Here is a 25,765-nt window from a genome sequence, read left to right on the forward strand (position 1 = left end):
TTGAAACATTTTTTGTATATATTATTTTTATAGTATTGTTTATCTGGGAAGTCAAGTACATCCTCAACATTCTTATTTCATAATCTCAACAATATATTCATGCATTTTTTTCCCATATTAACTGGATATTTATATATCCAAATATATTATGGGGAAGTTTTTGATAGCTAGATATCTTTTAGGGGATATTTAAATTCTAAATACTTTATGGTTCTAAAGAATGATATACTAATGTTACTTTACTGAATTTACATATTAATTTGAAAAAATTTTTGGCAATAATATCTTCTCTTTATATTATAAAAACATTATGAAGACATTTGGGGAAATATGAATAATGTCTATATTTAAATAATAGCATTGTAACTGTTATTTTTCTGATTTGATAAGTGTACAAGATGACAACAAAGGATGGGCACAGGAAATTCTCACTTAAGTAATTACAAGTAAAAGTTTATTAAGGCTTCAACTTATCCTCAAATTAAGAAAAAGAAGACAGAAGCAAATATGGTGAAATTTAAAACACTGCAGAATTTAGAATGGTGAAGAGTGGTTCTTGTACTACTCATAGCTCTCCTGTAAATCTCAAATTACTTCAAAATAAAACAAGGATTCTACATCTCTGTCACTGTATGTCTCAAACCCCCACACACAGAAAGATTTACTACCCAGTGTGGAATGAATCTCCAGTAGTTTATATTTTGTTTTATATCAACGAGATTTTATATTTTTGTTACAAATAACCATCTGTTTATTTTTTAGAGAGTGAAGTGAAGTCGCTCAGTCGTGTCCAACTCTGCGACCCCATAGACTGTAGCCTACCAGGCTCCTCTGTCCGTGGGATTTTCCAGGCAACAGTACTGGAGTAGATTGCCATTTCCTTCTCCAGGGGATCTTCCCAACCCAGGGCTTGAACCCAGGTCTCCCGCATTGTAGACAGACGCTTTACCATCTGAGCTACCAATTCAACCCAAAATAGTATTTTTAACTGTATACAAACTATATTTCTGATTTCGATTCTTAACTGGCTACTGATAATCTAGATAAAGATAAAGATAAAAAGATAAAGATAATCTATTAATTTTTTGCATATTTATTTTATATCCAATAATATTAATGAAGTCCCACTTAATTCTGGTGGGAAAGTGTCCAGAATCCCTTAGGCTTTCCTAGCTCATAGCATTAGTGACCTGAAAGTGCTATTTCTTCCTTATCTAACATTCATATTAACAGTATCTTGCACTTGTAAGAATATCAAAAAGTTTTTGTTAAATATTGTTAATACAAGGTATCAATCACTTTTTTTCCTGATTTTAATAGAAACAGCTTTAAAAATTTCAAATGATATTTAGCAAATGGCAGCAAACAAAACCATCCCAAAGGAAAAAAAAAGCAAGAAGGCCAAGTGGTTATCTGAAGAGGCTGTACAAATAGCTGCAGAAAGAAGAAAAGTGAAAGGCAAAGGAGAGAGGGAAAGGTACATCCAACTAGATGCAGAGCTCCAAGGAATAAGGAGGAGACACAAGAAGGCCTTCTTCAATGAACAATGTATAAAACCAGGAGGAACAACAGAAGGGAAGAACTAGAGATCGCTTCAGGAAATTGGAAATATCGAGGGAACATTTTGCTCAAAGATGGGCACAATAAAGGACAGAAATGGTAGAGACCGAGAAGACACCAAAGAGATCAAGAAGAGATGGAAAGAACTGTACAAAAAAGATCTTAGTGAACCCGATTACTATGATGGTGTGGTCAGTCACCCAGACATTCTGGAGTGCAAAGTCAAGTGAGCCTTAGGAAGCACTGCTGATAATAAAGCTAATGGATGCAATGGAATTCCAGTAGAGCTTTTCAAAACCCTAAAGGATGGTGCAATCAAGGCGTCACATTAAATATGACAGCAAATATGGAAGACCCAACATTGGCCTCAGGACTGGAAAAGGTCAATCCTCATCCCAATTCCCAAGAAGGGTAGAACTAAAGAATGTTCTACCCACTGGACAACTGCGCTCATCTCCCACGCTAGTAACGTCATGCTTAAAATCTTGAATGCTAGGCTTCAGCATTATGGGAACCAAGCACTTCCAGATGTCTAAGCTAGGTTTAGGAAAGGAAGAGGAACCAGAGATCAAACTGCCAACATTCGCAGGATCATAGTGAAAGCAACGGAGTTCCAGAAAAACATCTACTTCTGTTTCACTGACTACACTAAAGTCTTTGACTGTGTGGATCATAACAAACTGCGGAAAGCTCTTAGAGAGATGAGAATACCAGACCATCTTACCTGTCTCCGAAGAAACCTGTATGCGGGCCAAGAGGCAACAGTTAGAACCCTGTATGGAACAACTGACTGGATCAAGACTGAGAAAGGAGTAAGATAGGGCTATCTGCTGTCACCCTGTTCGTTTCATCTATACGCTGAGCACATCATGAGAAACGCCAGGATGGGCGAGTTACAAGCTGGCATCAAGATAGGCAGGAGAAGCATCAACAACCTCAGATATGCAGATGATACGACTCCAATGACAGAAAGCGAAGCGGGACAAAAGAGACTCTTGACGAGGGTGAAGGAGGAGAGTGAAAAAGCCGGCTTAAAACTAAATAATAAAAAACTAAGATCATGGCATCTGGCCCCATCCCTTCGTGGCACATAAAGGGGAAAAGGTGGAAGCAGTAACAGATTTCCTCTTCCTGAGCTCTAAAATCACTGCAGATGGTGACTGCAGCCATGAAATCAGAAGACAATTGATCTTGGCAGGAAAACTATGATAAACCTAGACAATGTGTTGAAAAGTAGAGACATTACTCTGCAAAAAGATCCATATAGTCAAGCCTATGGTGTTCCCAGTGGTCATGTACAGTTGTGGGAGCTGGACCATAAAGAAGGCAGAATGCCAAAGAACAGATGCTTTAGAACTGTGGTGCTGGTGAAGACTCCTGAAACTCCCCTGGACAACAAGGAGATCAAGCCAGTCAATCTTAAGGGAAATCAACCCTCAATACTCATTAGAAAGACTGAAGCTGAAGCTCCAGAATTTTGGTCACCTGATGTGAACAGCCAACTCTCTGGAAAAGACCCTGATGCTGGGAAAGACTGAGGGCAGAAGAAGAGCGCGTCAGAGGATGATATGTCTGGATGGCATCACGGACACAATGGCCATCAACTTGGGCAAACTTCAGGAGATGGTGAGGGACAGGGAGGCCTAGCATGTCAGGTCCATGGGGTTGCAAATAATTGGACACGACTGGGTGACTAAACAACAACAAATGGTCATTATATTTAAATTGTTTTCTAATAAACATTTTTCCCACAGTTTCATCAGGGCTGATTACCAAAATGTATAATATGCTTTTTTCTACTTTTATTGATATTTTTATATGGTTTCCGATTTTTAATCGGTTGATTTATTCTATAGGTAGATATCTTAATATTATCCAAACCACCTTTGGAGTCCGTGAATAAATTCTCAGCATTCACACTTTACAGCTGACCCTTGAACTACATGGAGGTAAATACAATTTACCTTCCATATCCAAGGTTCCTCCACATCTGTAATTTCCTCTAACTGCAGACTGTGTGGTACTCTAGTATTGACTACGGAAAAATATCAGCAGATAAGTAGACCCACAAAGTTGAAACCTGTTTGTTCAAGAGTCAGTTGTATAGCTCTTTCATTACATTGTTGGATTATGTTAGGATTCTGTGCCCATGTTCTTAAGTAAAATTGGTCTTATGGAGTTTTATTTTTCCAGTGTCTTTTCTTATGTAATGATAGGTATATGAAATGAACCTGAAGAAGTTTTCATTATTTTTAATGTATCAGAAAAATACCAGCAACATTTGAATTATCTGTTCTTAATATGTTAGAAAGAACCTCCAGATGTGGCTTTCCCCCCCCAATTCTTAGAAAATGTTCCTGGCAAATTTTCTAGTTCACCTTAGGTGTGAATTTTTGTAATTTATATAGTTATGACACCATTAATTCTCTCTATGAATTCCAGAGCACAAATTCAGGAGCAAGGGCTGAGACAAGGACTGGTCCCAGGATGGCTCTGTCGCTTGATCCCCCTGTAAGAAGCCAGGAAGAAAGCTGTATGTGCCTTCATCTCCTCTGCAGCATCCTCAAGGGTAAAAAACTTCATGCCTCTGTTCAGCTTCTCTCTAGAAACCTCAAAGATTTCATCTAACATACGGGTTTTCACTTCCAGTAAACCAGCTCTGCTTTGCATACAGGAGAGCAAGGGCGGTTCACTAATTTACAGGCCAAGACTACAGAGTCTTACACTATCTTTCCAGAATCCACCATGATACTCTCACAAATTGACTTTTAATTGTTTGACGGCACATGATTGTTAAGACCATGCTGCAATGTTACCTACACAGTTGCCTATGATTAACGTTTTACAAAGGTAACTTCCTCAGATCACTCATAGGTATGACCTACCTCAAATTCCGCGTGTCTGTGAATGTCCTCTGCCCGCTGCCTGCTCAGGATGAATTCAGCTTCATTTGCTACTCTTACTAGATGATCCTTCATTGTTTGGCTGAGCAACCTATGGAGAGATGAACATTGTCACGTGAATAAAGGCATCCACATGACATATGACTTTCCATTGCTCAGAGGTGGTGTGTTTGTTACTTAGGAGAGGGAAGAACATGAACTCTCCTTTTCTGGCATCATAACAAATGAAGGATTATTTCACACTAAACAAAAGAAAAACATAACAGCAAAGAGTGATCTTTCGGGCAACAGCAGATTAGCTTTTATCAAACTAACTATCCAACAAAAGCAACTGAAAATGCTAGATTAAATTTATGTTTTACTCTTTTAAGGTACTGGAGAGCTTCCAAGGTAGCCAAGATTTAAGGAGCCAGGACCCGAGAGATGTTCAGCATGACTTTTCCTGTTGACACATTTGCTATTCACATGTGGGAACAGAGAAGCTAAATACAGCTGTTATAAGTTTTAAAGCACTAGGGAAATAAAAACGGAATTTTACAGCCTTTCAAGGTGGAGGGATCCTAGCAGTTTACCCAGGTTTACAGAAGGAGCAGAACTATTCTGCAGGGAACAGACAATAGACCAGCTCCACTAAACAATACAACAGACCCCCAAGCAGCACCATGGCGATGTGCGTGTGGAGTAACCGGCAGCCAGAACACTGCAGAAAATTCTCAGCATCTCATAGAACGAGAAGGAAACAACACCAACAAAAAGAAAGATGTAACAGAGGCAGGGTGGGTCACAGATTCACAGTAGAAGACTATTCCCGTAGTAGACCCAGGTTTTCAGAAGACCTAGGAGGGCTCCAAGCTACGGGCAGGCAAACTGTAAATAGGGCAAACTCTAACAGAGATTTTAAAAATTCCAGCTTTGAATCAGCTCGGTCTTAACATATGTGTGTTAGTCACTGCTGCTGCCGCTAAGTCACTTCAGTTGTGTCTGACTCTGTGCGACCCCATAGACGGCAGCCCACCAGGCTCCACCATCCCTGGGATTCTCCAGGCAAGAATACTGGAGTGGGTTGCCATTTCCTTCTCCAATGCATGAAAGTGAAAAGTGAAAGTGAAGTCGCTCAGTCATGTCCAACTCTTAGTGACCCCATGGACTGTACCCTACCAGGCTCCTCCGCCCATGGGATTTTCCAGGCAAGACTACTGGAGTGAGGTGCCATTGCCTTCTCCAGTTAGTAACTCAGTCGTGTCCAACTCTTTGCAACCCCATGGACTGTAGCCTAACAGGTTCCTCTGTCCATGAGATTCTCTAGGAAAGAACACTGGAGTGGGTTGCCATTCCCTTCTCCAGAGATCTTCCTGACCTAAGGATTGAAGACAGGTCTCCAGCATTGCAGGTAAATTCTTTACCCTTTGAGCTCCTTGAGAAGCCCCACTCTTAATATAATCAGCACCTAATCTAACTGCTGGGCTTCCCAGGTGGCTCAGTGGTAAAGAATACACCTGCCAACTCAAAGAAACACAGAAGATGCAGCTTCAGTCCCCACGTCAGGAATATCCCTGGAGGAGGAAATGGCAAAGCACTCCCGTATTCTTACCTGGGAAATTCCAAAGACAGAGGAGCCTAGTGCAAAAAGTCATATGTGACTAAGGACGTACAATCTAACTACTAATAAAAAATCAAAAGGAAATCCTCCCAGGGGAAGATATCATCATCTAAGGACTGTTAAATACAATTTCCTGCAACATTAAACACAATTTCCAACATTCAATCACCAATAACATAGTGTTGAAATATATAAACTACGATAGGTAAAATAATGACTAGCGATGACTACTGTATAGCAAAGGGAACTCTACTCAATACTCTGTAATGACCTATATGAGAAAAGAATTAAAGAGTAAATAAATGTATATGTATAACTGAATTACTTTGCTTTACAAAAGAAATTAGCATAACACTGAAAATGAACAATACTCCTTAATTTTTTAAAATCACCAGTAACAGACAACACCAAAAGAATGAAAGCCAACTTAGAAATAATCAAAATACTAAAGTTTCAAGGTGAAACCAAGCAGGGCCCTGCGGAGATCCTGGGTATGAAAACCTTTCTCTGTCCAAGTTCTTTGGAGGGAACAGACTCTACACTCCCTGACCCCCTGAGTCCCAAACAGCAGATTCAAATGGCTGCTAATCAGGGAAGGGAGGAGATGCAGAGATAAGACAGCCAAGAAACAATAGTGTAGGCTTCAGGCAAGGTCCTGGTTCCCCTCATTTCAGTTCATTCCCTCAGTCATGACTGACTCTTTGTGACCCCATGAACTGCAGCACGCCAGGCCTCCCTGTCCATCACCAACTCCCGGAGTTCACCCAAACTCATGTCCATCGAGTCAGTGATGCATCCAGCCATCTCATCCTCTGTCATCCCCTTCTCCTCCTGCCTCCAATCCCTCCTAGCATCAGGGTCTTTTCCAATGAGTCAACTCTTAGCATCAAGTGGCCAAAGTATTGGAGTTTCAGCTTCAGCATCATTGCTTCCAATGAACACCCAGGACTGATCTCCTATAGGATGGACTGGGTGGATCTCCTTGCAGTCCAAGGGACTCTTAAGAGTCTTCTCCAACACCACAGTTCGAAAGCATCAATTCTTCGGCGCTCAGCCTTCTTCACAGTCCAACTCTCACATCCACACATGACCAGAGGAAAAACCATAGCCTTCACTAGACAGACCTTTGTTGACAAAGTAATGTCTCTGCTTTCGAATATCCTCTCTAGGTTGGTCATAATTTTCCTTCCAAAGAGTAAGCGTCTTTTAATTTCATGGCTGCAGTCACCATCTGCAGTGATTTTGGAGGCTCCCCCCAAAGTAAAGTCTGACACTGTTTCCACTGTTTCCCCATCTATTTCCCATGAAGTGATGCAACCAGATGCCATGATCTTCGTTTTCTGAATGTTGAGTTTTAAGCCAACTTTTCACTCTCTTCTTTCACTTTCATCAAGAGGCTTTTTAATTCCTCTTTACTTTCTGCCATAAGGGTAGAACCTGCATATCTGAGGTTATTGATATTTCTCCTGGCAGTCTTGATTCCAGCTTGTGCTTCTTCCAGTCCAGCGTTTCTCATGATGTACTCCGCATAGAAGTTAAATAAGCAGGGTGACAATATACAGCCTTGACGTACTCCTTGTCCTATTTGGAACCAGTGTGTTGTTTCATGTCCAGTTCTAACTGTTGCTTCCTGACCTGCATACAGGTTTCTCAAGAGGCAGGTCAGGTGGTCTGGTATTCCCATCTCTTTCAGAATTTTCCACAGTTTATTGTGATCCACACAGTCAAAGGCTTTGGCATAGTCAATAAAGCAAGAGACACATTAACAATATCTCTGAGCTCTTCATAAAACCAAAATCTCCAACAACTGGATGATGTCAGGATTCTTTATTCCAGAGAAGACCAACTGAGGCCAGATTAAAGGAACCAGAGAAGCTCATCAAAAGATTACCTGAGACCAAATGAAAGGAGTGAAGGCCCTGTACAAACCCTAATCTTATCCTTGAACCACTGAACCAAGCCTCAACCTTGACCATTGCTATAAAACCCCTCCCCAGTTCCTCCCAGGTGTGGACATGCCATTTTCCAGGGCAGGTGCTTACTCTGTCCCCTTCTGCCTGGAAAAGTAATAAAGCTAATCTTTTCTACTTCACCAAAAATCTTTATGTTCTTGGGCTCCAAAATCACTGCAGATGGTGACTGAAGCCATGAAATTAAAAGATGCTTGCTCCTTGGAAGGAAAGCTATGACCAACCTAGACAGCATATTGCTTTGCCAACAAATGTCCATATAGTGAAAGCTTTGGTTTTTTCCGATAGTCACATATGTATGTGGGAGTTGGACCATAAATAAAGCTGAGCACTGAAGAATTGATGCTTTGGAACTGTTGAGTTGGAGAGTCCCTTGGACTGCAAGGAGATCAAACCAGTCAATCCTAAAGGAAATCAGTCCTGAATATTCACTGGAAGGACTGATGCTGAAGCGCCAATACTTTGGCCACCTGATGCAAAGAGCCAACTCATTAGAAAAGACCCTGATGCTGGAAAATCTGAAGGTAGGAGGAGAAGAGGACGACAGAGGATGAAATGGTTGGATGGCATCACTGACTCAATGGACACGAGTTTGAGCAAGCTCCAGGAGGTGGTGAAGGACAGGGAAGCCTGGCAGGCTGCAGTCCACGGGGTCACAGAGTCAGACATGACTGAGCAACCAAAAAACAGCAACGAAGCCAGCGTTAAGAGAATTAAAAGGCAAACTGAAGAAAGGAAGAGTATTTATATTTAGTATTACATACTCCACCAAATATAAAGTATGATATTTAGAATACTTATAGTAAACAAGGAAATTACATCTGAAAGAAAAGGCAATACTCACAACAATAAAAAGTACCAAACTATACAAAACACATGGACAAAACATTTCCAAATGGCAAATAACTTCATGAAAAGGTTTTTAGGTGTTCAGGATTATTAATCATCAGGGAAATACAAACTAATACCATAAAAAATATACTACAACTCACCAGAATCACTATATTTACAAAAATAGTTCCAAAATTTGACAAGGATGTGAAACTTAGACTCTCATAAACACAAAATATATTTCAAAGAATGATTATAGCAACTTTAGCCAAACACTAGTTTAGTCGCTCAGTCATGTCAGACTCTTTGCAACCCCTTGGACTGTAGCCTACCAGGCTCCTTCATCTATGGGATTTTCCAGGCAAGAGTATTGGAGTGGGTTGTCATTTCCTTCTCTAGAGGATCTTCCAGACCCAGGGATCGAACCTGGGTCTCCCACATTCTAGGCAGACGTTTTACCGTCTGAGCCACCAGGAAAGCCAAACGCTAGCAACTATCAAATGCCCATTAAAAATAAAATGAAATTTTTTAAGTAGTGGAGTATTTATATAATAAGATAGTAAAGAATCTAAAAGAAATAACTACTGTTATGCACAACACAATTAGTGTTAAGCAAGGGTACATCAAAAAATGCACACACATAAATCATCTTGTAAAAAACAAATATTTTTTAACTGGTTTATGGTAACAGAAGTCAAGGGTTTAAGAGATGATTAGCTTGGGTGCTACTACAGACCTCTCCATATAGTGATTCACAAGGAACATTAGTAATGATCATACATATTTAAATGATGCAAAGAATTACCTTGAAAATATAAACAATTGACTCAGTGTTGGTAAATGCTTCCATAATACCATTCACCTATCAAATACCAACAGAATGATTCATTTCATATAAATGGGAGACTTCTGAAATATGTTAAGTAAAAGTCTTCTGAACTCCATTCTTTAAAATGAATTGGAAAGACAGGATGGTCAAGGCTAGGACTGTGCTTTTTATGTAAATAGCAAGGGTAGCTAAGCTGCAATTAGATAATTCCCACCTATAAAAGTTAGACCCAACAGTTATCACCAATGGCATGTCTACCGACACTCCATAGGGTTCTTCTGTTGCTTTATTGCAACTGTTTTATCAAAAATGTAAATTTAATACGCAGAGGCTTTGATATAAAGCAGGAGTTACACTCCTGTCATATGAACATGTTCTCACAGATGCAGAAAGATGTGTGTACAAAGGAGTTCCCCATAATATCTTACATTATTAAAAGAGAAAAACTGAAAAAACAAAAACATACAACCATATAATGCGATAGCCTGTATGCTTGTGAACTCAGTCACTCAGTAGTGTCTGACTCTGTGTGACCCTACAGACTTAGCCCACCAGGTTCTTCTCTCCATGGAATTTTCCAGGTAAGAATAACTGAAGTGGGTTGCCATGTCCTCCTCCTGTGTATTTTGCCAGCCTAGGGATCAAACGTACCTCTCCTGCATTGACAGGTGGCTTCTTTACCACTGAGCCACCTGGGAAGCCCATAATGGGATAAAAGAATAGTTTTTCCACAATATATTATTAAATGGAAAAACATTTTGAAGAGTATTATGTATAATATGAATTTGGGGAAAATATGAAAGAAGATACATCAAATTTTCAGTTACCTAAAACAAGGTCAGAATTACCAGAATTGCTGCACATGAGACAAAAGAGGCCTATCAACTATTTTTGTAATAAAGTTTTATTGGAACAAAGCAATGGCATACTTATCTGTTGAACTATTATCTACAGCTGTCATTGTATTTTCATACGACACTAAGTTGCATAGTACTTCCTCCGTCCATGGGAGTTCTCTAGGCAAGAATACTGGTGTGGATAGCCATTCTCTTCTCCAGAGAATCTTCCCGACCCAGGGATCAAACCCAGGTCTTCTGCGTTGCACGCAGATTCTTTACTGTCTGAGTCACCAGGGAAGCCCAATCATACTGGAATACTACATTAAGTAGCAGAGACAGAGATTATATGGCTTGCAAACTCCAAAATGCTTACTATCTGGCCCTTTACAAAAAAATGGTTCGTCTCTCTTCTCGAGAAAGTCAGCTCTGTGTCCTTTTCCTCACATTTCTCTATTTTTTTAGGTTTTACTATAAGCAGTTATTAAAAGGAAGGAAAACACAAAATGTCTAAGAAAATAAAAAGGCTTTGTGCTCTTCTACCATTTTTTCCATATCTCTATTAAGTTCATATAACACTATTTATAGTTTGGTTCCAGGTCTGTCAGATCTTTCACCATTATCCACAAGTTATCTCCCAGTCACTTTAGAAGTTAACAAAATGTCCTATCTATGATTTTTGACTAACATCATCAAGGTATTTTTTTCAAATGCTATTAAACAGTACACATTCAGACACAGAGATAAAAACAATCCCGAGTGCAATTTTAAAACCTGCTAATGAATAACTTCCTACGACACTGCAGAGAAAGCAACAACTTTCATGAATGGAGATGTGAAATACTGGTTTGTGCTTCTAAGTTTCTCTCTAGGGATCAAAAACCACACAGAAATTTAACATCAATATACTGCCTCACAGCACTCAAATATTAATTGAATTGAAGAGTCAATGGCACGCCATCCTTCCAGTCCCCAAACAAGCACCTTCAAAGTCATTCTAGTCCCTTCCTCTTTGTTACTACCTCAGATTTGCAGATGGCACCACGCTTATAGCAGAAAGTGAAAAGAACTAAAGAGCCTCTTCATGAAAGTGAAAGAAGAGAGTGAAAAAGTTGGCTTAAAGCTCAACGTTCAGAAAACAAAGATCATGGCATCCGGTCCCATCACTTCATGGGAAATAGATGGGGAAACAGTGGCAGACATTATTTTGGGGGGCTCCCAAAATCACTGCAGATGGAGACTGCAGCCATGAAATAAAAAGAAGCTTACTCCTTGGAAGAAAAGTTGTGACCAACACCTATATAGCTAATTAAAAACCAGAGACATTACTTTGCCAACAAAGGCCCGTCTAGTCAAGGCAATGGTTTTTCCAGTAGTCATGTATTGATGTGAGAGTTGGACTATAAAAAAGCTGAGTGCAGAAGAATTGATGCTTTTGAACTGTGGTGTTGGAGAAGACTCTTGAGAGTCCTCTGGACTGCAAGGAGATCCAACCAGTCCATCCTAAAGGAGATCAGTCCTGGGATTTCTTTGGAAGGAATGATGTTGAGGCTGAAACTCCAAATCTTTGGCCACCTGATGTGAAGAGGTGACTCATTTAGAAAAGACCCTGATACTGGAAAAGATTGAGGGTAGGAGGAGAAAGGGACGAAAGAGGATGAGATGGCTGGATGGCATCACCGACTCAATGGACATGGGTTTGGGTGAACTCCGGGAGTTGGTGATGGACAGGGAGGCCTGGTATGCTGTGGTTCATGGGGTCGCAAAGAGTCGGACACAACTGAGTAACTGAACTGAACTGATATGGCAAAGGTGATGGGGCACACACTCCTGTGATACGCCACGTTATGTAAGCTCTCTCTTGGCCCACAAGAGATTCTCCAGCCAGCCTTGAAAAAGTAAGCTGCTATGGTGTGACAGGGCCATGTGACAAGAGGCTAGGAAGCCTCTGGGTGCTGAGATTAGCTCTTAGTGATCTAAGTGATCTTAGTGATCAGCCAGCAAAAAAAAGGGGATCTCAGTCCTCTGGGTGAAAGGAACTGAATTCTGCCAATAACCACGTGAGCTTAAAGGAGGACCCCAACTTCCAGCAAGAACACAGTAGGTGTAATTCCTTTCAGTTCAGTTCAGTTCAGTTCAGTTGCTCAGTCGTGTCCGACTCTTTCCGACCCCATGAATCGCAGCACGCCAGGCCTCCCTGTCCATCACCAACTCCCGGAGTTCACTCAGACTCACGTCCATCAAGTCCGTGATGCCATCCAGCCATCTCATCCTCTGTCGTCCCCGTCTCCTCCTGCCCTCAATCCCTCCCAGCATCAGAGTCTTTTCCAATGAGTCAACTCTTCACATGAGGTGGCCAAAGTATGGAGTTTCAGCTTTAGCATCATTCCTTCCAAAGAAATCCCAGGGCTGATCTCCTTCAGAATGGACTGGTTGGATCTCCTTGCAGTCCAAAGGACTCTCAAGAGTCTTCTCCAACACCACAGTTCAAAAGCATCAATTCTTCAGCGCTCAGCCTTCTTCACAGTCCAACTCTCACATCCATACATGACCACTGAGAAAACCATAGCCTTGACTAGATGGAGCTTAGTCGGCAGAGTAATGTCTCTGCTTTTGAATATGCTATCTAGGTTGGTCACAACTTTTCTTCCAAGGAGTAAGCGTCTTTTAATTCATGGCTGCACTCACCATCTGCAGTGATTTACTGCAGACTTATAAAACTTGCAGTAGAGGATCCAGTTGAGCTGTGCCTAGATGGCCAACTCAAAGAAACTGCAAGATAGTAAATTTTTGTTGTTTCAAGCTGCAACATTTCTGGGAATTATTACCTACCAATAGATAAGCAATATGAATACAGTTAGGACATAAGAATACACGTACTGTCATAATTCAGTAGAAGTCAAGATAATTATCAGTTCCTCAAGATGGAAAAAAGTACCAACAGAGAGCTAGAACATAAAGATGAGCCTTAAATAAAGGGCAAAAGCATAAAGAAGAGGAAAGGTCATTGTGGAAAACAGTATGAATGAAGTGACAAAGAGGGGGGAAAATGTGTTCTGCAAAGAAAACACCCCTTCTATCATTATTTTTCAAGAAGCACACAGTGCACAGATAGCTAAATAGACAGACATATACTACTGTCCTTTTTTTTTGGGGGGGGGGGTGCTTTATATACATGTAATGTATGTAGTAAAAAAAAAAAAATGATGCAACACCTAAATAAGGAAGCAACAATGGAAACACAGGAACAATTTTCAGTATACGCCACACCACTATTAATATTTTATGTACCTGTTCATACATTTGTCTAAACTTATAAAAACACAAATGGTATCTGTGGTATACATGTATATATATAGAAATATGTATATGTGCATATAAATATTTAAGTATATGTGTATAAAGGAGTCATACTATACTCTGTTTATTTTATACTGTTTATTTTACTTAATGGTGTACCATTATCAAACAGAATTTTTGTGGATGGAATATAACATAATTTATTAAATTAGTCCCTTATTCACAGATCATTCTTTCTTCTCTACCTTGACTGGTAATATCATTGCTATTTACCTAGTTACTGAAGCTAGAAATATCAACCGTATCTGATTCTTCCTTCCTCTTCATTCTTCACTTTCAGTAGAACAAGTACGGTCCATTCTACCCCTCTAACACCTCTCAAGCTGTTTCTTTCTATAACGTTCTCCAATGCCTCATGAGCCCAACCTCACGGCTTCAATTATTACAATATGTGTGGTCAGTCGCTTCAGTCATGTCCAGCTCTTTGCGATCCTATGGACTGTAGCCCATCAGGCTCCTCTGTCCATGGGGATTCTCCAGGCAAGAAAACTGGAGCGGGTTGCCATTTCTTCCTCCAGGGGACCTTCCCGACCCAGGGATGGAACCAGCCTCTCTTACGTCTCCTGCATTGGCAGGTGTGTTCTTTACCACTAGTGCCTGGGACGCTCCCTGATGATTACAATAGCCTCCAATCAAATGTCTTTCCATTAATCTCATTATTTTCAACAACACCTCAACAGGGTTAGTTTTCTGAAATGAAAATCTGATTGTGACTGTACATCTTACATTCGGAACTTTAATACTTCTTTACATCTTCCTACTATCCTCTCAGCCAGGAAGGACATCGTTTCTTATTCTATCTGGCCTATCTTATAAATCCTTCAAAGCAAAACTCAGGATTTAACTTGATAAAACCTTTTCTGACTCTGTATCTGTTTTCCCTCCAAAGAACCAAAAAGACAAAGGTACATACGCCTCTTCTGTGGTACTTATTATACTGTATCATTCTGTATAACACCATTTTAATTAGGTATTTACAAATCTGTCTTCCATTTCAGATTGCACTGACCTTGAGTAAATTATCCTTATTATCTCCAGAGTATAGAACAGTGCCTAACCATTGGTAGAGGGCTAGCAGTGCTTACACGGCAAATAGTTCGAACATTTGCTTACGCCAGGCGATTCTAGGCTACTATACATGAGGAATACAAAGAATCATAAAACTGGCCACAGGGAGTTTACAGTGTAACACAGGAGGTTAGGACCACATGCAGGTAGCAAGGTGATCGTTGTAAGCACCTTAAGGTTCTTAAACCATTTCTTATCTTCCTCAATACCACACAGCACATTCCCGGTTTGTCTCCTGCTTAGCAGCTGCTTCTTCATTGTCTCCTTTCCCACTGCCTCCTCCTTGAACTACCTCTAATCTCTGTAGTTTTCCAGAGCTCAGGTCCTCTATCAAAATTATTTCATAAATCCAATGACTTTGACTCTCACCTGCATGCTGCTGATTCCTATACCTCCATCCCTACATTTGGTTCCCTGTACTTTCCACCCACACAGTAAACTGTCCAACTGAAGTCTTCACTGGGACACCCAATGAACATTTCGAATTTACCATTTCTAACACAGAACTCTTCTTGCCCGATCCCGACCTCATTTTTCCCTACTTCAATAAATAATTCCTAAATCCCCTTAAAGTGGCAGAAGACTTAGTAACTGAAAAACAAACAACAAAGTCCCCTGAAATAAAACCCCAGGATTATTTCTTGATTTACCTTTTCCTCGCCTCCAAATCAAACTCAAGGAAGCAAGTTCTACTGCTTTAACTCTTAAATGTATCATGTATCCATCTCTCTATCACCACTGCTAATCACATCAGTCTCAGCCATCTTCACCTCTTGCCTGAACTATTGCAGTAGCATCTTCCCTGATATACCTGCTTCCTTTCTTGCTCCATATGCTGACCCTGACACAATTCATTCTCCACCTTCACCCAACACTGCCTCTTGCTGCCTGTGCCCTGCAGCTTGTGGGATCTTAGTTCCCCAAAAAGGGATTGATTTCAGACACTCAGTGGTGAAAGTGTGGAGTCCTAACTAAGCTGGACTATAATTCATAATAATACTCCCCAATTCATACATTCTTTTAAAAACACAGCTTATGCTGTACAGAAAATTGGATAACCATGTGCAAAATAATGAGGTTGGACCTTTATTTTAGACCCTGTATAAAAACTGACTCGAATGGATGAAAGATGTGCATATAACACAGACAAATATAAAACTCTTAGAAGAAGACATAGGTGAAAAGCTTCCTAACCTCTAATTTGGCAGTGACTTCTGGGACATGACACTACAAGTGCAGGTAACAAAAGAAAAACACTAAAAAATTTACAACTTAAAGCATCAACTTAAGCTTAAAATTTTAAACTAACAAAATCTAAAACTTCTATCTAATCAACACAGTAAAAAAGGCAATCCACAGAATGGGAGAAAATACTTGCAAATGATATACCTGATAAGGGGTTAATAACCAAAATACATATGAAAAAAACTCCTATAACTCAATAACAAGAAGAAAAAAATAATTCAAAACGGGGCAAACTACTAAATAGCTATTTTGCCAGATAAGATATAAAATAACTAATAACATAGAAAAGAGACTAAATATCAAGGAAATGTCAAATGAGGAAATACTACCTCACACCCATTAGGATGGCTACTATCAGAAAATGGAGAAAATTCCTGTTGACAATGATATAGAGAAATTTAAACCTTTTTGCACTGTGGGTGGAAATATAAAATTGTGCAGCCACTAAGGAAAGCAGTACGGCAGTTTCTTAAAAAATTAAAATATGACCTCTATCTCATATGGCTCATCCATGTATCATATGACCCAGCAATCCCACTTCTGCATACATAGCCTAAAGAATACAAAACAGGGACAAGCAGCATTACACACAAAACCAAAAGGTGGAAGCAACTCAGTGGCTACCTATCGGTGAAAAAATAAGTAAAACATGCTGTACACACATGATGAAATATTCAGTTCAGTTCAGTCGCTCAGTCGTGTCCGACTCTTTACAACCCCATGAATCGCAGGGCGCCAGGCCTCCCTGTCCATCACCAACTCCCGGAGTTCACCCAAACTCATGTCCATCAAGTCGGTGATGCCACCAGCCACCTCATCCTCTATCGTCCCCTTCTCCTCCTGCCCCCAATCCCTCCCAGCATCAGAGTCTTTTCCAACGAGTCAACTCTTTGCATGAGGTGGCCAAAGTATTGGAGTTTCAACTTCAGCATCAGTCCTTCCAATGAACACCCAGGACTGATCTCCTTTAGGATGGACTGATTGGATCTCCTTACAGTCCAAGGGACTCTCAAGAGTCTTCTCCAATACCACAGTTCAAAAGCATCAATTCTTCAGCACTCAGCTTTCTTCACAATCCAACTTTCACATCCCTACATGACCACTGGAAAACTCTGCCTTAAAAAGGAAAGAAAGTCTAACATATGCTACAACATGGATGAAACCTGAAGATATTATGCTAAGTGGGGAAAAAGAAAAGCCAGGAACCAAAGGACAATACTATACAATTCTACTAATATGAGATGCATAGAGTAGACAAATTCATCACAAACGAAAGTACAACGGTGGCTGCCAGGGGCTGGGAGAAGGGAGGAATGGGTACAGTATAGCAAGATGAGGTGAGTTCCAGAGATGGATGCTGTAATGCTTGCAAAGCATAGGGAATGTACTTAATGACACTGTAAGATGGGTAGAGTCTAAATTTTATATTATGTATATTTTACCACATAAAAATAAGTTAAAACCTAAAAAATAAACATTTTACTTAAATGCTGCCATCAAAACAAAACAAAACATAAAACCCTAAGTCGTATCATGCCGCTACTCTGTTTAAAACTCTGCAACATATTCTCACCAAACAAAATTAAAGCCAAATTTCTGACTACAACATACAGGGACCTAAGCAATTGGAAATCTGGATACTTCTGGCATTTCCAACCTTCATTCTCTCCCTCAGTCATTTTGCTCCAGCCACTCTGGCCTTTTATTTGTTCCAATAATTCACAAACATCATTCCCTTCTCAAGGCCTTTGCTCTTGATATTTCCTTACCATACAATATTATGACCTAGATCTCAAACTGGCTACTTCTCTTCATTCAAATCAAGTGTCACTTCTTCACATATCTCCTCTAAACACCATTATCGGTTTCCTTATAATTCTTCCCTCTCATAACATTATCCTGTACTTTCTTCCAAGCATTTATTACTATCTGAATCACCTTATTTGTTCATTAACTTGTTTATTATTTGTTCTCTCTCCTATGACAGTAAAGTCTTATTCACAGCTGTATCTTCCGGCTCCAGCAAAGTGGTTGACACACAGTGTACAGTCAATAAAAAAGTACTAACTGAATGATAGAAAATGAGTGCCAAACCACCCTAAATCTATTATTTCGTCTTTTTTTCTACATCCAAAATCTTAATTTCCATAAGAGCTAACTAAATCCTCATTCCCTCTAAGGAATACTGCACAATTTTATCTTAAAAGGTCTTTACTTAATGCCAGTCATATATGTAATATGTAATGTAAACATATATATAATATGTTTATTACATACACAGCAGATATTTTACTTGTTTACACAGTATCATAGCTACATATATTACTCTGCCCTCCGTATCAGACCACAAGTGATTGAAGAAGCATATGTTTTACTTATTCTTCTTTTTTAATCAACCACAGCACCTAAGAGGTATTGTTCAGGCAGGCTGTACTTAATCGCTTTTTGATAAATGGATAGTTTGTGGCAATTCCTTAAAGTTCTCAAGTATCTAAATTTAACTAGGTAATTTAAAGCAAAACTCTAGAGCCTTTAAATAAGACAACTACGTCAGAAATTTAAGTTTCAAAACTTTTCAGTACATAATAAAAAGTATTATTGTCTAATCTTAGTAATTTAAAAGAATATTTTAAAATCAGATTACAATGTACTTAAGTATTTAGTGTTACTTCCAGAGAAGAAAGGAAGCATATGCATTTTTCCTTCATAATTTACAAAATGATTTTAAAATACAGTATTTCAGAAGGCCCTAACTACATGTTTCTCATTAAAGTTAGACACACAAATATGACTTTTCCTTTTATTATGGAAAACAAAAATGACTCCACAAAATAAGTAATAAGATATCTAAATGAATAAAGAATTCTGAGTTTCTAAGAGGCAAATATTTTCCATCTCTGTGTATATTTCCTCAAATATACAATTTATATACTATTAAGCAGCTGTAATTTTAATAGCTGTAAAAACTATCTTTCCAAAAAAGAATTATAGGTGAATTAAAGTTTTAATTATAATGAACACTCTCAAAATAGTAGGTTTACTTTTTAGTAAATTAAATCTCTAAAATGCAGAGCAAAAAATGATTCACATATATTAATATTAAGAAGAAAAACTAGGTATAATTTACACCTCTAGCACAAGGAGAAAAAAAACTGCTTGTGTCAGCCTTAGGAAACAAACAGCCCTATCAAGTGACCAAGTAGGAAAGATTCACGCTAGCAGCTCAATAAATAACCATAATGATGACAACCGTCGCCCATAACTACATTACAGCCCATTGTCCACATCTGATTATACTAGTCTAGACCTTGGGTAAGCACACACACACATTTTCACCAAGAGTTTTCCAATACTGCTGCTCTGTTTCCTGGGCTTTCTGTCACCCCCCTCCCCCTGCCCCCACTGCCCATTAGCAGCTACTGTCAGATTTTCTCTACTAAACATCTTCACCATTGATGGGAAAGGAAAGTTACCACTTTACCATAGCCTAACAACTGAGAATATGGAAGCAATGGGTCTGAATTGGAAATCTCTCTCACACTATAATTTCTTTAGAATTAACCACAAACAACAGTCACAAACCAAATCTGAGAAGAAAAAGTTGTTTCCAAAGTCATCCTTCAGTAATATCACAACTAATAAAACATCACTTCTCAGAATATATTTTCATTTATTAATATAATCTTCATTATTCTATTGTAGTAAAGGGAAAGTGTTAGCTCAATTGCGTCTGATTCTTTGTGAGCCCGTGGACTATAGCCCACCAGGCTCCTCTATCCATGGGATTCTCCAAGCAAGAATACTAGAGTGGACAGCCATTCCTTTCTCCAGGGGATCTTCCTAACTCAGGGATCAAACTCGGGTCTCCCTCATTGGAGAAAGATTCCTTACTGCATGAGTAACCAGGAAAACCCTATATGGCAGCAATATTACATAACTTTCCATGTAACCAACTCTTTGATCACATCACACACACACACGGCATATTCAACAATCCAGTATCACAAAAACTCTAAAATGGATCTCTCTCTACTCCTTTCTGAGGTAAAGCCCTCAGTAACAATTCTGAGTAAGAATACAAAGGGTCTATCGTAATAGAATACACAAGAGTGAAGTCTTAGAAACAACAGACTGATTATCAACAAAAGTCTATTTTTAAACAAACTTTTCAACATTCTCTAAAAGGCTCCATATATATTTAAAGCCAATCTAGATCTTTCTTGGTTTAGAAATAGTCCAGGTGGTACCTACTTCTACAGGCCAATATCTTTTTAGGAAGACTACAATATATTCATACACTTTACTACAACTGGGACAAAATGAGCAAATTATTTCTCATGAAACTATAAGAACTCAGTGACTTAATATAAATTTCAAATTTAACATATATGTTCTCCTGGGTTCCCTTACCCTACTGCTGCCCGGGCGCAGGAGGGCCTAGAGGAGCCCTCCCACACTGAAGGTCAGGAAGGGCGGCGGGAGGAGATACCCCTTATCCAAGGTAAGGAGCAGCAGCTGTGCTTTGCTGGAGCAGCCATGAAGAGATACCCCACGCCCAAGATAAGAGAAACCCAAGTAAGATGTTAGGTGTTGCAAGAAAGCATCAGAGGGCAGAAACACTGAAACCATACTCACAGAAATCTAGTCAACCTAATCACACTAGGACCACAGCCTTGTCTAACTCAGTGAAACTAAGCCATGCCCGCAGGGCAACCCAAGACGGGTGGGTCACGGTGGAGAGGTCTGACAGAATGTGGTCCACTGGAGAAGGGAATGGCAAACCACTTCAGTATTCTTGCCTTGAGAACCCCATGAACAGCATGAAAAGGCAAAATGATAGGATACTGAACGAAGAACTCCCCAGGTCAGTAGGTGCCCAATATGCTACAGGAGGTCAGTGGAGAAACAAATCCAGAAAGAATGAAGGCATGGAGCCAAAGCAAAAACAATACCCAGCTGTGAATGTGACTGGTGATAGAAGCAAGGTCTGATGCCATTAAGAGCAATATTGCATAGGAACCTGGAATGTCAGGTCCATGAATCAAGGTAAATTGGAAGTGGTCAAACAAGAGATGGCAGGAGTGAACGTCGACATTCTAGGAATCAGCGAACTAAAATGGACTGGAATAGGTGAATTTAACTCAGATGACCATTATATCTACTACTGCGGGTAGGAATCCCTCAGAAGAAATTGAGTAGTCATCATGGTCAACAGAAGAGTCCGAAATGCAGTACTTGGATGCAATCTCAAAAATGACAGAATGCTCTCTGTTCGTTTCCAAGGCAAACCATTCAATATCACAGTAATCCAAGTCTATGCCTCAACCAGTAATGCTGAAGAAGCTGAAGTTGAACAGTTTTATGAAGACCTACAAGACCTTTTAGAACTAACACCCAAAAAAGATGTCCTTTTCATTATAGGGGACTGGAATGCAAAAGTAGGAAGTCAAGAAACACCTGGAGTAACAGGCAAATTTGGCCTTGGAATATGGAATGAAGCAGGGCAAAGACTAATAGAGTTTTGCCAAGATAATGAACTGGTCATAGCAAACACCCTCTTCCAACAACACAAGAGAAGACTCTACACATGGACATCACCAGATGGTCAACACTGAAATCAGATTGATTATATTCTCTGCAGCAACAGATGGAGAAGCTCTATACAGTCAGCAAAAACAAGACCAGGAGCTGACTGTAGCTCAGATCATGAGCTCCTTATTACCAAATTCAGACTTAAATTGAAGAAAGCAGGGAAAACTGTTAGACCATTCAGGTATGACCTACATCAAATCCCTTATGATTATACAGTGGAATGAGAAATAGATTTAAGGGACTAGATCTGATAGAGTGCCTGATGAACTATGGAATGAGGTTCGTGACATTGTACAGGAGACAGGGATCAAGACCATCCCCAGGGAAAAGTAAGACAAAAAAGCAAAATGGCTGTCTGGGGAGGCCTTACAAATAGCTGTGAAAAGGAGAGAAGCAAAAACCCAAGGAGAAAAGGAAAGATATAAGCATCTGAATGCAGAGTTTCAAAGAATAGCAAGAAGAGATAAGAAAGCCTTTCTCAGTGATCAATACAAAGAAATAGAGGAAAACAACAGAATGGGAAAGACTAGAGATCTCTTCAAGAACATTAGAGATACCAAGGGAACGTTTCATGCAAAGATGGGCTCAATAAAGGACAGAAATGGTATGGACCTAACAGAAGCAGAAGATATTAAGAAGAGATGGCAAGAATACACAGAAGAACTGTACAAAAAGGATCTTCACGACCGTGGACTATAATAATCACGATGGTGTGATCACTCATCTAGAGCCAGACATCTTGGAATGTGAAGTCAAGTGGGCCTTAGAAAGCATCACTACAAACAAAGCTAGTGGAGGTGATGGAATTCCAGTTGAGCTATTTCAAATCCTGAAAGATGATGCTGTGAAAGTGCTGCACTGAATATGCCAGCAAATTTGGAAAACTCAGCAGTGGCCACAGGACTGGAAAACGTCAGTTTTCATTCCAATCCCAAAGAAAGGCAATGCCAAAGAATGCTCAAACTACCACACAATTGCACTCATCTCACATGCTAGTAAAGTAATGCTCAAAATTCTCCAAGCCAGGCTTCAGCAATACGTGAACTGTGAACTTCCAGATGTTCAAGCTGGTTTTAGAAAAGGCAGAGGAACCAGAGATCAAATTGCCAACATCCGCTGGATCATCGAAAAAGCAAGAGAGTTCCAGAAAAACATCTATTTCTGCTTTATTGACTATGCCAAAGCCTTTGACTGTGTGGATCACAATAAACTGTGGAAAATTCTGAAAGAGATGGGAATTCCAGACCACCTGACCTGCCTCTTGAGAAATCTGTATGCAGGCCAGGAAGCAACAGTTAGAACTGGACATGGAACAACAGACTGGTTCCAAATAGGAAAAGGAGTACCTCAAGTCTGTATATTGTCACCCTGCTTATTTAACTTCACTGCAGAGTACATCATGAGAAATGCTGGACTGGAAGAAGCACAAGCTGGAATGAAGATTGTCGGGAGAAATATCAATAACCTCAGATATGCAGATGACACCACCCTTATGGCAGAAAGTGAAGAGGAACTAAAAAGCCTCTTGATGAAAGTAAAAGAGGAGAGTGAAAAAGTTGCCTTAAAGCTCAACATTCAGAAAACTAAGATCATGGCATCCGGTCCCATCACTTCATGGGAAACAGATGGAGAAACAGTGGAAACAGTGTCAGACTTTATTTTTGGGGGCTCCAAAATCACTGCAGATGGTGACTGCAGCCATGAAATGAAAAGACGCTTACTCCTTGGAAGAAAAGTTATGACCAACCTAGATAGCATATTCAAAAGCAGAGATATTACTTTGCCGACTAAGGTCCATCTAGTCAAGGCTATGGTTTTTCCAGTAGTCATGTATGGATGTGAGAGTTGGACTGTGAAGAAGGCTGAGCGCAGAAGAATTGATGCTTTTGAACTGTGGTGTTGGAGAAGACTCTTGAGGGTCCCTTGGACTGCAAGGAGATTCAACCAGTCCATTCTGAAGGAGATCAGCCCTGGGCTTTCTTTGGAAGGAATGATGCTAAAGCTGAAGCTCCAGTACTTTGGCCACCTCATGCGAAGAGCTGACTCATTGAAAAGACTCTGATGCTGGGAGGGATTGGGGGCAGGAAAAAAGGGGACGATAGAGGATGAGATGGTTGGATGGCATCACTACCTCGATGGACGCGAGTCTGAGTGAATTCCTGGAGTTGGTGATGGACACGGAGGCCTGGCGTGCTGCGATTCATGGGGTCGCAAAGAGTCGGACACGACTGAGTGACTGAACTGAGCTGAATTGATACACACACACACTAGTCTAGACTTTGGGTAAGACTGATATGTATATATATATATATATGATTGATATATATATACTGATATCAATATATACTATATATATATTATATATATATATACCGATATCAATTTTTCCAAACTTATTTTGCACAATAATCCCAAGTCAAACATTTTAAAACAATAGCTCACTGTAGGAGAGAGGGTAGAATGAACGCAGATGGGTAGTCACAAGCTGGCATGTGAATCAAATTCTTAGGACTATAAAATATTTATTCTCAAGAATGTGTATATCAAGTGGGAGAGATGATAGCTTTATAATAAAAAGGCAAAAACAAGGAAAACCACTCTGTCTACTCCCCACCTGTAATCCAGTTTAGGATTTCTCTGCCACAAAATATCTCCCATCTTCCAACTGCTTGTCACCACTGCTAGTTGTATTTGCTTCTCATTTGAGAGGAATACGTCCTTTTAAATTCCACCTTGACCACAACATTCTCTGCCCCACAGTGCGCCTATTCTCTTTATCTCCCTGTTTTAGCTTTCTCATAGCACTCAGCACTTTCTGACCTCGTACGAACATTTTAATTTCTTTATCATCCGTGTCAATTAAAACACACTATTGGAGCGTGGTAATGTCTACTCTCTCTACTGCCATACCCCCAGAGCCTAAGTCACAGACCAGCACAAAGCAGTCATGCATAAATATTTCTGAATGAATGAAGTGAACCAACTCTGTCTTCATTTTATTCTCATTTTACTTTTCTCAAAGTTTACCTTTATTTTTCTAGCCCCTTCCCCGCCAATTTGCCTCTTTTTTCTATATTCATTTTCATTTAATAAAGTAAATGATTCCACTTATATATAAACCTTTGTAGTTTTTAACAATCTGTAAGATTGTGAACTTCTATACAGACACAAGCATATTCTACAGGCATTCTGAATCCACACCACATTTTTCTGAAAACCATAAACTTTGCCCTCGCTGAAAAAACTCAACTGCTGTGCCAAATATGTAAAGCCCTTACACCTAGTGGGATTTAGCATTTTTAGGAAGTGAAAAATATAATTTTAATGCAGCACCATTACTTTACATTGATCACAACAAAACAAGCCTAAAAAGTAGCCACAAAAAACTGGCATCAAGCTGGAAAATTAAAAGTGAAAATAATTTGACCATATGACTCTTTTAAACCAAAACACATGAAGAAATAAGAAAAATGTGTTTATCCTAATTAAGCAGAGAAAATTCTAGTTCTCTTTAATAAGCCATTAAGCTTTCAAAAATAATAATCAGTAATTTAAATAATCTAATATTCAAGAGGAAAGAACACAATCCCTTCTAAATAACCCACACAAATTTTTACATCAATTCAATCCACTGTAATTGGAGATGAAAGTCTACTCTCAACAAATCTTTGAAACAATGTCCTATTACTCTACCTTCCAAAATATCTATACAACTGAACAAAGATCATATCCAAACAACTGTTTATAATATTTAATTGGAGTCTTACTACACACATAAATTTTAAAATTTAACTGGAAAGTATATGGCTCTTTAAGAAACTCTCCAGAGTTTCCAACAAATTAATTCCACTTTGATTCCAGGTATATCTTTGGTTACCTCAGATAAGACTACATCCTACCTAAACTGTTTACTTAAGTGCAACAAATACCTTTGCGTTTACCAAAATGTAACCCAAATAATAGCCAAGAGC

At 39.5% G+C, this 25,765-nt stretch overlaps 1 protein-coding gene across 1 annotated transcript in view; it reads right to left on the reverse strand.

Moving 5' to 3' along the window:
- LRBA (LPS responsive beige-like anchor protein) overlaps positions 1-25,765 on the reverse strand; it is a 747,979-nt gene that overhangs the window by 449,581 nt on the left and 272,633 nt on the right. Inside the window, exon 36 of the mRNA XM_018061590.1 lies at positions 4,446-4,554. Coding sequence (XP_017917079.1) covers positions 4,446-4,554 — 109 coding nt within the window. The remainder of the gene's footprint in view (positions 1-4,445; positions 4,555-25,765) is intronic.

The sequence above is a fragment of the Capra hircus genome, chromosome 17 (genome assembly GCF_001704415.2).
Source record: "Capra hircus breed San Clemente chromosome 17, ASM170441v1, whole genome shotgun sequence".
Lineage (NCBI taxonomy): Eukaryota > Metazoa > Chordata > Mammalia > Artiodactyla > Bovidae > Capra > Capra hircus.